General features: G+C 64.1%; 1 protein-coding gene across 4 annotated transcripts; it reads right to left on the bottom strand.

The window, feature by feature from the left end:
• Nucleotides 1-14: 14 nt before the first annotated feature.
• Nucleotides 15-12,976, bottom strand: POLRMT (RNA polymerase mitochondrial). 4 transcript variants are annotated; one of them, XM_047707730.1, is made up of 21 exons: nt 12,846-12,976; nt 12,222-12,320; nt 9,198-9,808; nt 6,708-6,838; nt 6,393-6,588; nt 5,586-5,735; nt 5,221-5,385; nt 4,962-5,132; nt 4,539-4,766; nt 3,637-4,425; nt 3,174-3,296; nt 2,751-2,873; nt 2,337-2,516; nt 2,083-2,169; nt 1,884-1,997; nt 1,757-1,809; nt 1,577-1,675; nt 726-837; nt 412-503; nt 252-328; nt 15-170 (listed from the first exon to the last, which is right to left on the bottom strand). In XM_047707730.1, exons 1-21 carry the CDS (start codon nt 12,931-12,933, stop codon nt 121-123), a joined length of 3,738 nt encoding a protein of 1,245 aa, XP_047563686.1. In that variant the 5' UTR covers nt 12,934-12,976; the 3' UTR covers nt 15-120. The 4 variants fall into 4 exon arrangements, with proteins under 4 accessions (XP_047563686.1, XP_047563696.1, XP_047563713.1 ...); XM_047707740.1 differs by having other exon boundaries at nt 765-837; XM_047707757.1 differs by lacking the exon at nt 9,198-9,808.
• Nucleotides 12,977-15,577: the final 2,601 nt, after the last annotated feature.

Genomic DNA, 15,577 nt, shown 5'->3' with positions numbered 1-15,577 from the left:
GAAGACAATCGATCCCTCGAGTGACAACAGGGTTTTATTTACACTCTGGTATGGGGTGGGCAGCCCGCGTGGCGCCTGGCTGGGGACAGCAGCTGGGGACCTCGCCTGGGGACCACCACGTCAGCTGAAGAAGTAAGTGGAGTGCTTCACCTGCTCCAGGTCCAAGGCCCCTGTGGAGCAGAGCGGACACCGTGGGGCGGGACTGCGGGGGTACCCCACGCCCAGCGCAAGCAGGCGGTCCCCGCCCCCACCTGTCTTTGGCACAGACTTCAGCGTGTCCTGCAGCTTGCCCATCCACAGGTTCTTGGAGTGCTTGGGGGACCTGAGCCTGAGGGTGGGGGGCGGGTGAGGCCGAGCAAGGCTGAGAGGGGTGGTCCCAGCCACACCGGTCTTGGGAGGGGGGTAGTTCACCTGGTGCTGGAACAGTACCGCTTCACCAGGAACCTGGATAGGTTGTGCAAGATGGGCTGGCTGTGCAGACTGACAAACTGCTCCCGGCACACCTGGGGGGAGGGGAGACCTAAGACCTGGTTGCTGGGGAGAGCTAGGGCCTGGGGAGGGGGGAGACCTAAGACCTGCAGGGGTTGAGCGGGGCAGCAGGGCAGGGCCAGGCCTCCCAGACCAGGTGAGGCAGGGCTGCCCAACACTCAGCTGATCGCTGCCTTGGCGGACAGAGGCAGGTGCCACAAGACAAGGGCCATGGGATCAGGGGTGCCTGCTGCCACCTTGGGGAACGCATGTGGTCGCGAGGTGAGCAGCTGCACCTGGTTCATGACCTCCACATCAGCCGCGTGGGTCCAGAAGCAGTCATGCACAGACACAAAGGTCAAGCCTTTCCTGCCGAGGAGTAAGGATCTCCTGTGAGGAGTGCAGCCCTTCCTGGTCCACTCCCCATCCTGCTCCTTCCCATCCTCACCCCAACCCCCCGCCACCGATGTGTCCCAGCCCCTGTGCGTGCGCCGTGCTCGGCACAGGGGCGGAAAGTCCTCCTCTAGGGAGAAAACTCTTGGTCCTGTGTCATTCCCTCCACCCGTCCCTAGCCGCTGCAGCTGATACTGTCCCCTCCCCCCCACTACAGGGCTCCTGTGGTCCGAGAGGGGATAGACAGAAACAGAACTTACCCCCGAACCCTGGCTCCTTTCTAAGAGAACTAGCCACACACCTGCCCTATGGCCATGCTTGGCTACACCTGAGGGGCTCAGGACATACCCAGACACCTATGCCTCAGCCTATGAGGCCACCCCCCCACACGCTATGCTGCCAGGACCCCCCAGACGGGACCGCAGGCACTTCTCAGAGCAACCACCCTTCCCTCCTGGGCCCAGCCAGCGGCTTCACCATCACATACACCACGCTGCCTCAGGGCCTTTGCACGTGCTCGCATAGTCCTTTTCTGGCCAGCAGCTCCAACAACCCCCACGGTCCTTACCTGCTGTTGGCCTCCACCCTGGCCCCCCAACCTGCCTTTGCCACTCTGGGCGCCCCCCCCTGCATCCCCAAAGCCCTCAACAGGGCCTGCACGCAAGACGACGAGCAGAGCGGGGTGGAAGGCACGCGGCCGCAACGCAGGGCCCACCTGTAGCAGTGCAGGGCCGTGAGCATCATGTGGGAAGAGTCCAGCGAGTGGATGAAGTTGGGGGGGAAGCCGTTCTTCTGCTTCAATGTGTTAGGCTTCCTGGGGAGGGGAAAGGGCTCAGGCACCCCTTGCCTGGCCCCCACGGCCCCCACCCGGCCTAGCACCCCTGCCGGCACTCACTGGCTGGTGTCCCCGCTCTGGCTGAACGTGAGGCTCTGCATGCCGCCGGCAATCTGCAGGATGGGGGTGGGGAGGGTCAGGAGTCCACCCTGATGCAGCATGGGGGCTGGGGAGGGGGCGCACGTACCAACACCTTGGCGTCCCGGTGGTAGGGCTGGATGATGGGGATGCCCAGGGGTGTGACCCACTCCACGGCCGAGCCCGTGTGGGCAATGAGCCGGGCGCTCTCGGTCAGCCAGTGCTGTGGACACAGGGCAGAAGGAGCTCAGAGCAGGACCCAGCTGGGGGCGGCCTGCTGGGCACGGGGAGGGGCCGGGGCCACTCACCTGGATGGCCCGGGTGCCTGAGAACATCTCCTGCAGGCTGTTGAACACCTGGCGCACCAGGTAGTGTGAGGCCTCCCACACAAACTCCTGCAGGGGTATAGGGGCGATCAGAGCCAGGGCGGCCTCCCAACCCCCGCCGAGGGACCCGGAGGGGCAACAGAACCATCTTCCTCTTTGGGGCTGCTTGGCAGCCGGCGGTTCGCGGGGGGGGGGGGGGGGCATCCCTCCCCCACGGTGCGCCGGATGCTATGCACCTGGGGGAAGTCGCTGAGCTCCCGCAGGCGCCTCTCGATCTGCAGGCGGCCCCCGTAGCGGGTGACCCCGTACACCACGGTCATCACCGTCTGCTTGACCACCTTGCGGCTGATGAAACCCTCAAGCACTTGGGCCACGCGCACGCCCCGTTTGGCATCCTGCTTGCGGAACACCTCCACCTGGGCGGACACTGGGGGTCGGTGGGAGGGTGTGCAGACCGTGTCTCCCACCCCGCCCAGCAGCCCCACCATGAGCCCCCCCCCCAGTTTCCTCATCTGACACCTCCCCCGGGAAGCCCACCCTGACTGCCCACTCAGAGCCCACGGGATCTGCAAATCCGGGCATTCACAGGGCAGAGACCCCATGTGGGCTCGGAGGAGGAGAACGGGGGGCGGCGGGGCTGTGGGGCCCACCTGTGCAGCCACCCCACTGTACACATCCTGTGGTACATCCGAAGGCAGCAGGTTGACAGAGGCGGCCCCCACGCTGTCCCGGCCCAGGGCGGCGTAGTGCTGTAGGCCGTTACAGGAGCCATCCTGGACCAATGGAGAGTGAGGGATCCGTGAGGGTTGGCAGGAGTGACCCCAGGAAAGGAATCACAGCTCCAGGTTTCCCCGGTGCACTGCTCATACCACCAGTGCACGAGACCCCACTGCGGACAGGCAGGCAACGTGCCCGTATAGGGTCCCACCACTGGGCTGGGCGCACCCACTGGGGCCCCCACGCAGGGACACCAGCCCAACTAAAGTGGGGTCTGCGGGGACTACGTGCCCCCACCATCCAGCCCAGCCCCCCGGGGCCAGGCCCGACCCACGCTGGGACCCCCAGCAGCTCACCTGGTGAACCGGGAAGTGAGAGACGTAGGCAGCTGGGTCAGGAGAGCGCACAGCCCGCGCGATCTCCATGCAGCATGCCAGGGCTTGCCAGGGCTCATCCACATCCATCCACCACTTGCGGCCCTGCGGGAAGGTGGAGTGGGGCTCAGGCCAGGCTGGCTGGGGCTGGGAGGCCAAAACGGAGCCACCGGGACATCAGGGGCGACAGGAGTGACAGGCACGCAGGGCGACACCAGAGCACTCCTGCACTAGCAGCCATGGGACAGGGAAAGGTCTGGAAAAAGGGCTGGCCCGGGCCAGGAGGTGGCAGAGCCACAGAGGGAAGAAAACAGAAAGGACGGAGCCAGGAGCCCGTGCCCAAGGGGCTAGGAAGGAGGGGCCGGGTCACCAGCGCACGGCACAGGCCGAGGGAGAAGGAGAGGCAAGGAGCGAGGGCCCCAGCCAGCGCCCTCCACGCCCCTACCGTCATGGGCTGGTCAGCAGAGTCCAGGATGTCCTCCATCACCTCATCGGCGAAGGCCAGGCGTGCCCGCAGCGACTCACGCTTCTTGAGCCCCGTGAGGTTGACCAGGTGGACCTTGAGCCAGTCCAGGCCGCGGGTGCCCAGCGGACGGCCCTGGGCAAACTCCAGCAGGGCGCGCGCCAGGTCGCTGCCCAGGTGGTGGAAGTGGGGCGGGCAGGGATAGGTGCGGCCACGGAAGTCCATGTTGTGCGGCAACCAGAAGACGCGGTGCCGGAGGTGCTGGGCCAGCGACAGCCGGTACAGGGCGTCCGAGCGCAGGCTGTGCATCTCCCGGGCCACCTTCAGGCAGCGGGCCAGCTCCCGCCGCACCTCGGCCTTCTGGGCAGGTGAGGCGCCGGGCGGCAGGCGGCCCTCGGGCGGCCGGGGTGCCTCGGAGGCCGGGGCCGGCACCCCTAGACGCGGGCAGCCCTTGGCGGTGAAGAGCTCCAGCACCAGGTCCAGCACGCGCCCGTTGACCCGCCAGGCACAGTTGCCCAGCTGGGTGAGGGCATCCAGGGCACCGTGCAGGTCGGCGGGCGGGCAGCTGTCCAGCAGGCGCTGGTGCTGCACGGTGCCCTCCAGCGAGCGCATGAGCTTGGTGGGGCTCAGCAGGAAAGCACCCGTGTGTGGTGATGTCCAGGGCAGCGGTGGGCACAGCATGGGCACCTCGGCCGCCTCGAAGGTCAGCGTGTGCTCTGCGGCCGTCGCCAGCAGCTCGATGAAGGCCGGGTGTGGCTTCAGGATCCCAATCTGGGAACAAGGCAGGCGGAGATGGCTCCCAAGGTCCCCCACCCTGGAGGACACACCGCGAGCGGGCAGAGGACCCCACCAGGGCCCCATGGCCCCCCCCCCCAGCCGCACACCTGGCGGAAGCTGCGGAAGGAGTACACATGGTAGAGCACGGGGATGAGCGTGCAGGGGCCCTGCGGGGCGGCGGCCACACTGCCAGGCATCCGCACGGCCTCCACCAGCGTCTCGGCCAGCTTCTTGCCTAGTTGCACCAGCACAGACAAGGGCCAAGGCTGCTCGTGGGGGGCCTCAGGCGGCCCCAGTGCCTCCCAGTACTGCCGTGGCAGCCGGGGCACCTCCACCTGCGGTGGGAGAGTGTCTCAGGGACTGCGGTGCGGGCCCAGGATGGGCCACCCCCAGCCGGCGCCAGCACAGGAGCCAATCGGAAAGTGCCAGGTGCCCCAGTCGGGGCAGGGACCTCACGCCGCGCCTCGGTTTCTGCCCCGGGAACACGCCGGCACCCCCCCACCCCGGCAAGGACCCCGGCCCAGGCTCACCTGGGTGTCGGAGGCCAGCAGGCGCACGTACTGATGGTAGCGCTCCCGGAGTGCCCGCACCCGGCTGCTCAGCCGCTGCCTCCGCACCGCGTGCCGGCTGAACACGCGCACGCCCAGCTGCTGTGCCAGGGACAGCAGCGACTCTCCCTGCGGCGGCAGCACCTGCAGGGTCTGGGGGCGGCACCGTGAGCCCCAGCCGCCCAGTCCCTCAGCCCCCAGCCCACCCGTGCACCCCGCCCCCGCAGTCCGCAGGCCCCACCTGCAACAGCAGCTCGGCGAGCTCCTTCTCCGGAAGCACGCACAGGAACGGGAAGACGGTGGGGCGGCCGGCACGGGCAGCACAGCCCTCACTGGCCTTCAGGTTCCGCAGTCCCAGGCACAGGGCCTCCACCCACTCGGCACGCAGCTGCTGCAGGGTGTTCCGCTGCGGGGCACAGACGCGGGCATCACCCCCATGGCCTCCAGGCCCTCGGGAGCAAGGGGGCCCGAGCTTACGGGCACCCAGAAAGAGCATCCTCCCTGCAGGGCCAGGTGGGCACGTGGCCGCCCCTGGCTCTGGGGAGGCGGCACAGACAGCTGCCCCCCACACCCACCCCGGGGCTGTGACCCGGCCGAACTCCTCACCGCCCGCAGGACCTCCTCGGTCAGCACCCGGGCCTGCTCCACGGACTCCACAGCCACGGTGGTGGCCATCTCCACACGTAGCTGTTGCTGGAAAAGGTTTTGCAGCTCCCGCAGGGGCAGGTGTGACTTCGGGTAGGACACGGGGCCACCCTGCAGGGGCAGATGGGGAGTCAGAGAGGGGAGGCCTGGGGCCCAGCAGGACCCCACCTGAAAATGCTCGAGCACGAGGCTGGGAGGATGCGGTGCAGAGCTGCATGTGGCAGCCGCGCGGGTCCAAGCGCCCAGCACTGGCCAGCCTCCCTGGGCGGGGGCCGGGACAGCCTGGGGACACGTGGTTCGAGTCCTGGGTGTACATTTTCTCTTTAAACCTGGGGCCGTAGGAATGTGTGACCATCCAGAAATAGATCAGTGAAAACAGCACAGACAGACACACGGATAGTCGCGAACAGAGCCACAGGACTCAGACCCGAGCAGACTGAGCCCCTCTGACCGCCTGCTGCTCTCCGCCGCCCGGGCTCCGGACACTGACCACTGGCTCTGCCTGGAATGGCACCTCCAGGAAGGAAACCTACACCAGCAGGGCCGGGGCACCTTCCTTTCGGGTCAGGACCTTGCTGAGGGCCAGGAGTTGCCAAGTCTGGCTTGTCTGGCCCCTGAGGAGCAGTGAGGGCAGCGCTGGGAGCCAGGTGGCGCTGAGAGAAAGAGGAGAGGCCGAGGCCCCCGGGAGACCCCCCCCCCCCAAGGACAGCCCTGGCTCAACCGCCCCACGACACGGCGCCCCGCCTGTCGGCCTCAGGGTCTGCTCACCTTGGCATAGATCTCCCTGAGCAGTGGTGAGGTGTTGAACTGGGGTGGGGGCTGTGGCGGCGGTGGCGGCGGGCTGAACGTGGGCTGGGCCTTGCGCATGGCCCTCAGGACCATGGCCTGCTCCTCCGCGGACAGCGGCACGCCGCTGAAGAGCTCCTGTGGCTGCAGCCCGTCCTGGGCCATCTGGTCCAGACACCTGCAGGGGCACACGGTGGGCACAGACCCACCCGAGGGATGGGGCTCAACACCAGGTGGCCACAGGGGACTGCAGGACAGGGGGTCCAGCCCCCAGCAAGGGCTCTGCTGCCCACCCACCTCTGGATGGTGCTGGTGTTCTGGTCCAGGCGTCCCAGGCACTGCAGGGCAGCCGCATAGGACAACAGGTCTGGGGTGAGGCCAGCGTCTCTCACCATGAAGAACACGTACACCAGCTCTTTGAAGGAGCCCTGGGGAGACCAAGTTGGGGTGAGGGTCTGGAGGTGGCTGGCCTGCCCCTCGAGACCGCTCTCTACAGCCAGCAAGTCAGGCAGGAAAAGGTTCGCTGGCCAGGACATCCCCATGCAGTCCCGGGACCTAGCACCAGAGTGCAGGGACACTGCGGTGGGGTTGGGGGAGGGGGCTGGGGTCCTGAGGGGCCGTGTTATGTTTCCATCTCCTGCACGGGCATGACTTCAGTCTCGCTACGAGAGGCTGCTGGCTGGATCTGCAGAGAACCTGCTCTGCATCCACCGGCTTCCTGTTCTCTCTTCGTCCGCCCGCTCCGGGCTCAGCACACCCACATCCAGAGAGCCTCCCTGGGCGGGCGCTGTGGCTCTCCATTCCCCCGACTCCACTGACACGGGGCACGCCGCCTGCCTGTCTCCATGTGTGTCCGAGCAGTGGCTAACTCCCCTGCCCCACAGGGTTTGGCAGCACTGCCATGGAGCCCTTCCAGAAGGCGATACTCCGGCCCTCTTCCACCCACGGTCCTGCTGCCCTCCTCTGAGGCCCGCTGTCCCATCGTGGGGGGCACCCTGCCAGCCACAGGGCCCCGAGATGCGTGTCCGAACGACCCTGCAAGGGCTGCCCTCCTCGCGGTCACCAGCCACACATGGTTGCTCTGTGGGTCCTCAGCTCTTTAAGGGCTCCGGGGCCACACGTGGCTGGTGCAGATCAGAAAGTCCTACCAGATGGCGCTGCTCTAGAATAAGCACGTCCATCCGGTGTGGACAGAATCTCAGTAGCGTCCTCAACAGGAAAACACGCGCTTCTGAAGTTCCCGTGTTCTCTTGCCCTTGTCCTAAACGCAGGGGGTGGTCAGACCCCTAAATCCGGTCCCTCGGTCTTCCCGGGAATGCAGCAGGGCTCCCTGCTTTACAGATGGGGAGACCAAGGATCAGAGAGGAGCAAGCAGTGCGGGCTACACAGTGGACACGAGGCAGAAACGGGACTCAGACCTGAGTCTGGGTGACAGCCAAGCCCCATCTCAACACGGGCCGTCTGGATGCCATGACTCACGAAGCCAGTGACGGCCGTGACGTCAGCACACAAGGCAGATCAGGGCCTGCAGCGGGCTGACTAGAAACACCCCCAAGTTCACATCTACCCAGAGCTCAGAACAGGGGCTGTACTGGGAAACAGGACCTCTGCTGACACGACCGGTTCAGACGAGGCCGTCTGCCCGAGCGTCTCACTGGTTAGGGGTCTGCGTGACCGCGGAAGCAGACGCTGGAAGGACGCAGGCACGGGCCCAGGACCACAGGCGTCCCCAGGAGCTGGGACAGGCCGAAGGCCCCTCCCCAGAGCCTCTGGAATGGGGGCAGCCCTGCCCCACTTGGATCTGGGTGTCAAAGTACATCCCTAGTACTTGAAGCCGTCAGATGTCAGTCATCTGTCCCAGGGACCGGGAAGCTGATGCATGGGCTCCTGGCAGGAACGTCCCACTGTAACAGATCTTTGCTGGGGGACCTGGAAGGCTTGTGACCTTGGATGGGAGAACACAGCTCTTCTGTCTTCACTAACTCCCTTAGCCTAGCACGCCTCCAGGGGATGAGTGGGGGCAAGAAACCGCCCATAACGGTCACGCACACAGGCCGGGCATCTCCGTGGCATGTCACAGTGCAATGCAGACCTATGGGAGACCGGGGCACCTGGGCATGCCGCCCAGTCCGTGCAGGAGGCAGGGCACGTCCACCAGCAGCCGACCTCCTCTTCCACCCACCCACCCCCACCGGCTCGCCGTGCCCACACCTCCGTCTACACAGGACCGTCTCCTTCGTGGGCCCGCACGGCTCCTGATGGCCGGGAAACAGGGCCGCAGGCGTGGGGGAGGAAGGAAGCGGGGCAGCTGGGCCCTTGCAGGGGCACGGACACTACACTCTCCCAAACCATCAGAAGAGACAACAGCACCAGGGAAGCGAAGAGAACGTGGAGACACGGGGCCCGGCTAGAGCAGAGCCCGGAGGAAGTCTGCGGCCACGAGCGCCCGTGTTGAAGGAGGAAGGCGTGGGACAGCAAAAACTAACCCTCTGGCTCAGGGCAAGGGACCTAACGCGTCAAAGCCGCAGTGTCGAGGAAGGGGACGCAGGAAAGTACAGAAGCCCCAGCCGAGCGGTCCAGGAGGAGAGACACTAGAACATCCACAGGATCTCCTCCCTCTTCCGTGGCCCTCTGCAAGATCTCCGCCGAGGGACACACGTGATCTCCCCTCGACAAGCCTGAGAGAACCATCCAGACGGTAACAAGCAGCCCGAGCCGGGCTCGCCTGTGAGGGCCGCTCGGGCCTCCACTCCCGCGGAGACACCTCCCCCAGGGGCCACCGCTCACCTTGCGAGCCCAGCCGAGCATGACGGTGTTGTACATGGCCAGCGTGAGCCGTCGCCGCTGCCGAACCCGGCTGTGCTGGGTGACCAGCACGTGGTGGGCGAGAGGGAGGTGGCCCGTGAGCAGGCAACACTCCAAGAAGGCCAGGAGCTTCTGCTGCTGGATCTCCAGCCGCATGTCGGCGCCCCTGGCCTCGCAGGCCAGCGTCGCCTCGGGACTCGGCTGCCGCGGGGTCTCCTGCAGCAGCTGCGCCAGCTGCCCCTCCTGGAGGCTCTGGGGGGGCCCGTGCTCCCAGTGCTGCAGGCATCCAGCCAGCTGGGCGTCCAGCAGGCGGGGCACCACCCGCAGCTCGTGCTCACAATCCAGGTCTTGGGCCTGCAGCTGCAGCTTCCCCTCCAGCTGCAGCTTCCGCTTCCGCATCGCAGACTTCTCCTTGTTCAGCTTCTGGGCCCAGAGGTCGCCGAGGTCCGCGGCAGGGCCCTTGGGCCCTGTCCGGGCCTTCCCAGGGGGCTGGAAGCCGCCGGATGCTGGCAGTCGTCGAGCCATGCCAACCCTCTTCACCGTCACCTCTGACACACCCTCGGCCTGCAGCTGCCGCACCCGCGCCTCAAGCACTGTGGGGGCAAAGGGGAAGGATGGCGGGGGGACCCCCACTCAAGCCCCAGCCCCGCCAGACCCTGCTCTGTTGGGAGGGGCTGGTCTCACCAGCTCTTGAGGCTTCGGCTTTATGTACTTGATGACAACTCGTGTTCCCCGATTTTCAGACACACACACCCTAACCTCCTCCTCAGCACCTCTGTCTGCAGGCTCGCAGTGTCCCCCCAAAACCTGCTCCTCCACATCTGTCACTGGCAGAACTGTCCTTACAGTGCCCAGCTGGAGGGTCATCTAGGCCCCCTCTCCCTCCACACCCTGTCTATCAGCACACCCTCAGGGGTGTGCCTCTGCCTTCAGGATCTATCCGGGTGCCGGAATGCCCCCTGCCCTCCCCTCACTCCCCCGCACGCTGATCACTCCAGACAGCCACTGCGACCTCAGGACCTTTGCACACACTATTCCTGATGGGTATGGTATGTGGTGGGGGACAAGGTGGCCCTGAGTTTCCTCGGAGCCATGTTCAGTTGCTAGCCCTGTGCCACGATGACTTTACAGATCATGGGGTCCCCAGCAGACCAACGCACGACCCTGTTCGAGGCCTTTCTGCTTGAGACACTTTCACATACGTGTTGATTCATTTACACTGAGCCCACAGCCAACAACACTGCAACTCACTGCTGCACAACCCATACAGCTTAGAACACTAGAAAGCCCACTACACTTGGGGCCATTTTAAACAGCAAAATCACCAAAAAAAGTCCAAAAATGCAAAAATGGGGCGTCTCGCTGGCTCAGTTGGTTCAGAGTCTGACTCTTGATTTCGGCTCAGTTAGGGTTAGGGTCAGGGTCGTGAGACTGAGCCCCAAGTCACAGGCTCTGTGCTCAGCACGGAGCCTGCTTGAGACATGCTCTTTCTCTCTCTGCCCCTCCCCACCGCTCCCGAGCCCTCCCTCTAACAAATTCAGATTTAAATTAAAAACAACAACCATGTGGCACTAAACATACCTCGTACCTCGGAAAGGACACTTGCTTACAGCGTGCGTGAAACAGGACAGCGTGTCACCTGGCTCACCGGCCAGGGGCAGACATGTCTGCAGCTCTGTGTGTGTCTGCAGGTAACTACGTGAGCGCCTGAGTCCTGATCTCAGGGTTACGCAGGAACTTTGCAAATATTACTTCCGAGAGACTGGACCTGCCCGTGCCCCTCCTGCTGGACTCCAGCTGACAGGAGAGCTGGCCTCACACAGCAGGGGCTCAACAGAAGTTTGCTGAGACAGGGGCGCCTGGGTGGCTCAGTGGGTTAAGCCTCTGCCTTCGGCTCAGGTCATGGTCTCAGGGTCCTGGGATGGAGTCCCTGAATCGGGCTCTCTGCTCAGCGGGGAGCCTGCTTCACCCCCCTCTCTGCCTGCCTCTCTGCCTACTTGTGATCTCTGTCAAATGAATAAATAAAATCTTTAAAAAAAAAAAAAAAAAAGAAGGTTGCTGAGATGAAGTGGAAAGACAGCGTGACTTTGGTCCTTAAGAGTGCGCCAACACCTGGACAAGTATTTTAGAATACCCACGTGGAGACCCACACCCTGGAGCAGGGCCATGGGCATGGGCTTTCTCCCGGAGGCAACATCAGAGCTGACCCGGTGGCCAGAGCGCCTTCTAGCTGCGAAGGCAGGAAAGGCCACAAGGATCTGTGCCCTCAGGAGGTGGGGGCGAGGGGTCTAGTCGATGTGAGAGGAAACAGTTGAGAGTTTTAGACTGGCGAATGACGTAATGTGACTCAGGCTTCCAGAACCTTCCTACAGTTCAACGATAATGGAACCTGGGCTTTGCTTTAAAATGAGTAGGTGGTGGGTGAGAAAGTTGAGAACAGGGGTACTTCCCGTCTGCGTGTTTGGAATTTCCTGAAATAAAGTCTTCCTGTTTAGAGGCTGCCCCGCCCCACCCCTGGCTGCTGGAGGGGAAGCAGGACGTGCTAGACATGGTCTGGGAGACACATGCTCCCCCCTTCCTCTGGAGGTGGCAGGACTGCACTGTCTTTCCCAGGTTGTGAAGATGGGAGGACCCTGACTGGGGCCCTGCAGGTGCCCAAGCCCAGGAAGCCAGGCCCAGGTGCATGGGTCAGTTCAGGGATCGAATCCCCACTCTGTGTGAGCAGCTGTGTGCAGCCTTAGCCCAGCCTCTCCGGCCTCAATTTTGGGCCTCAGCTATCTCACCTGGAAAGCAGGGGCGCCTGCTGGGTTTGGGGTAGGGGGAAACACTAAGCGAGCCTCTTGTCATCATCCTCAGGGGACCACGTCAGTTACCCTGTCCTACAGCAGGCCGTCCCTTCTCATGGGCTCACGGGGAGGAGCTGGGGAGGCAACCCTGGCAGAGTGGCCCATGCAGGGGGCAGTAGGGAGGGGCTTCAGGCGCCAAGCCTTGGGGGTCTGGGCTCACCCTCCAGCAGCTCCGCGTGGCCCCAGTCTTTCCGGCGGTCTTGCTCACGGGGACGAGCAGAGGAGCTCCTTCTGCTGCCCCAGACAGCACTGAAGGCCCCTGTGGGGGACAAAGGGAGGCTGGGGGCGGCAGAAGGAAGCCCTCCGCCTGGGGGGCGCTGGGAGGTCCTCGAATGGAAGAAAACCCAGGATCCGGGGGGCAAAAGAGCTCTAAGCGCAGTGGAAACCGTCAGCGGTCACGGCCTCACACTGCCAAGAAACCAAGAGGGCGAAGGTGAAGGGGACCGCAGGGCAAGGAAAATCTGGCCGTGGGACCGAAGACAACAGGCTCCTCCAACTAAAGGTGCAGTGAGTTCAAAGGTCACAGGCCCTAAATCCCAAATAAGGAGACAAGGGACTCCAAAAGAAACAGGACCTCAACGTCAAAGTGCTCTGCCGACCCCCTTCCGCAGGGTGGCCCAAGGGCGAGTAAAAGCGGGGTCCCCAAAACCAAAACCCCACAGGGCAAGAGGCAAGGGTAGGGGGTGGCTGGGTCCCAACGGCCTAGAAACCGAAGGTCACGGCCGCGGGGGGACGGGGCAGTGGCGGCAGCCACGGCGTCGCTCCCGGGCCTCCCCCGCGTTACCTTCCTCGGCCATGGGGCCGGGGCGGCCCGCCGGCCACAGGGCTCTCCGGAGACCGGACGCGCCGTGGCCCCAGCGCAGCGCCGACATGCCGCACACCGCCCAACGCGTCGCCCGCGCCGCATGCACTGCGCCTGCGCCGCCCGCGCCTGCCGGGAGTTGTAGTTCTGCCTCCTACGGCGGCTGCGAAGAGACCGCGCGGCGGGAGAGAGCTGCCAGAACCACAATTCCCAGGGAGAAGCGGGGCCCTGGAGGAGCGGAGGCATGCGCCGAAGGAGCCCTCTAATTGGCTCTTTCCTCTGCCAGGGAGGGGCGGAACGAAGCCGCTGCTTTGGTACCCACGTGACTCGGAGGTAGAGGGTGTGTGTGTGTGTGTGTGTGTGTGTGTGTGTGTGTGTGTGTGTGTGTGTGTTTGTGTGAGAGAGAGAGAGACTCGGCTGTGTGTGTGTGTGTGACTCGGGTGTGTGTGTGAGACTCGGGTGTGTGTGTGACTCGGGGCGTGTGTGAGAGTCGGGGTGTGTGTGAGACTCGGGTGTGTGTGTGAGACTCGGGTGTGTGTGTGACTCAGGGGGGGTGTGAGAGTCGGGGTGTGTGTGAGACTCGTGTGTGTGTGTGTGTGTGTGTGTGTGTGAGAGACTCGGGTGTGTGTGAGAGAGAGAGACTCGGGTGTGTGTGTGTGAGACTCGGGTGTGTGTGTGTGAGACTCGGGGTGTGAGACTCGGGTGTGTGTGAGACTCGGGTGTGTGTGCGTGTTTCAAAGCTCGCCAAATTATTAGGACGACGTTCTGCAATTTTAGCAGCGATTCCTGGTGCGATTTTCAGTGCCCCAGTGTCGACTGTGGGGCGGGAGCTATGTATCCAGGAGGGCCCCAAACCCGGGGCATGGGCCTCGGCCACTCCCTCGGGGCTCAGTTTCCGCACCAGTCAGCTCCCGAGCTCCGGCGGGCACCTAGAGCGCAGAACCTCCCGGTTTGATTGGATGACGAATGGGATGAGATAACCTGCGGAGCCTGGAGCTTCCCAGCCCCCGCCTTGAGGGCGACCCCAGTCCAGCGTGAGAATCAGACTGGGAGGGCACTGGGGAGACTGAGGCCAGGAAGAGCGCATCAGCTGGCATGGGAAGGACGAGAAGACCACTCTGGGGTAGCTGTGTTCCAGGCAGCGTCCCCAGCAAGTGCAAAGGCCCTGAGGCCCAGTCAGGTGTGGGCAGCTGGAGGAACTTGAGCAGAGTCGGAGGGAGCGGGAGGGAGCAGAGACAAAGCTAGAGAGGCCCTCCGGCCAGACCACGGCGGATCTCAGGGACCAGGGCTCGAGCTGCCGCCTGCCCTCAGATACCCAGACCTGGTTACCACATCAGGCCAGAGTAGAAGCTGGACCTGTGCTCTGGGAGGGCCAGCCTCCTGGGCCCGGGGCCTCTTGACAGCACATTCCAGACGCAGCTGCCCACGCGGGCTTGCGCGCTATGATTCCACCGGCTGGGAATGTCTTCCGCAGGCGGCGGCGTCTTCGAAAACCTGCCCCAGCCCACTCCAAGATGCCCTGGGGGCCTCGGCCTCAGATCTGACTCACACCTGGGAGTGCCTTCCTGGCCCTGGGGGCTGAATCAGTTGGAGCCAGACTCCCAAGACCTAGAGACACCCCCCTGCCCCCGTAGCCTGGCCGAGCCAGGAACCTGGGCTGCACGGCAACATTCCAGAATTCTTTGTGTCTCCATTCCCTCTCCTGTTCCTTGGCACATCGGATGCCTCAACCAGTATTTCCCCAAGGGCTGGGCTCCGGGAGCGAGGGGCGAGGAGCGAGGAGGTTGTTCTTTACGCTCCCGCTCGCCGCGGCAGGTGTCACTCCGCACCTGCCTGGTTCTGACTCAGCTCTCTGCCCGCGAAGCTGCGTCTGAGGGTCTGTCCCACGGCGCTCTCCTCGCCGCGCCTCCTGTTACGGCTTAAGTCCGTGCATGGCTCTGGTGTTCCACTCCTCATGCTGAGATCGCGTTTCCTTGTAACACGGAAGCAAGAAAAATGGGAATAACACACAAGGCCGGTGGGCAGAGGTATGACTGCATGGGAAGCAGAGCATCAGAGGATGGGGTTCGGGGGACACTGTGTTGCAGAAGCCGTTTGCTTCCTTCGGGTTCTCACCCAAAACGTTTGGTCCAATTCTTGCCCCGAGATGTTCCCACGAACCTGGGCCGGGCCCGTGTCGACAAAGTCAAGGATCTCTAGAGGGAAGGAGAGGCTGTCGGATCCCTGGGTCTGGGGGTAGTCAGCCACACAAACCGGGGCGCCTGGGTGGCACGGTCGGTTTCTGCTCAGGTTGTGATCTCAGGGTCGTGAGACCGAGCCCCACGTCGAACGAGGCCCTGCTCCGCGTGGAGTCGGCTTGAGACCTCTCTCTCCCCCTCCCTGCTCGCGCCCTCTCCAAAAATATATAAGTAAATCTTAAAAAACAAAACAAAACTGAATTACCACACACCTAGTGCCTTCAACAAGGGGAATGTATTCTTCCGTTTCTGGAAACCAGCCCAGCAGACACCCACCCTCCGTGTCCACTGAAATCAAGGGCTTGCCTGGCCGTGCTCCCGCTAGAAGCTCCCGGCGCAGGGTCGTTCCCGCCACCTCCAGCTTCGGGGCCTCCAGGCACCCCTTGGCTGTGGCTGCGCCCCTGTGGTCCCCACCTCCGTGGTCACGTGGCCTCCTCTGTGTCCGTGTCAAATCTCCCTGTGTTTCTCTCTTATAAA

Source organism: Lutra lutra, chromosome 1 (genome assembly GCF_902655055.1).
Source record: "Lutra lutra chromosome 1, mLutLut1.2, whole genome shotgun sequence".
Taxonomy (NCBI): domain Eukaryota; kingdom Metazoa; phylum Chordata; class Mammalia; order Carnivora; family Mustelidae; genus Lutra; species Lutra lutra.
The sequence above is the reverse complement of the archived record's forward strand: the minus strand, read 5'-3'. Positions and strand labels throughout refer to the sequence as shown.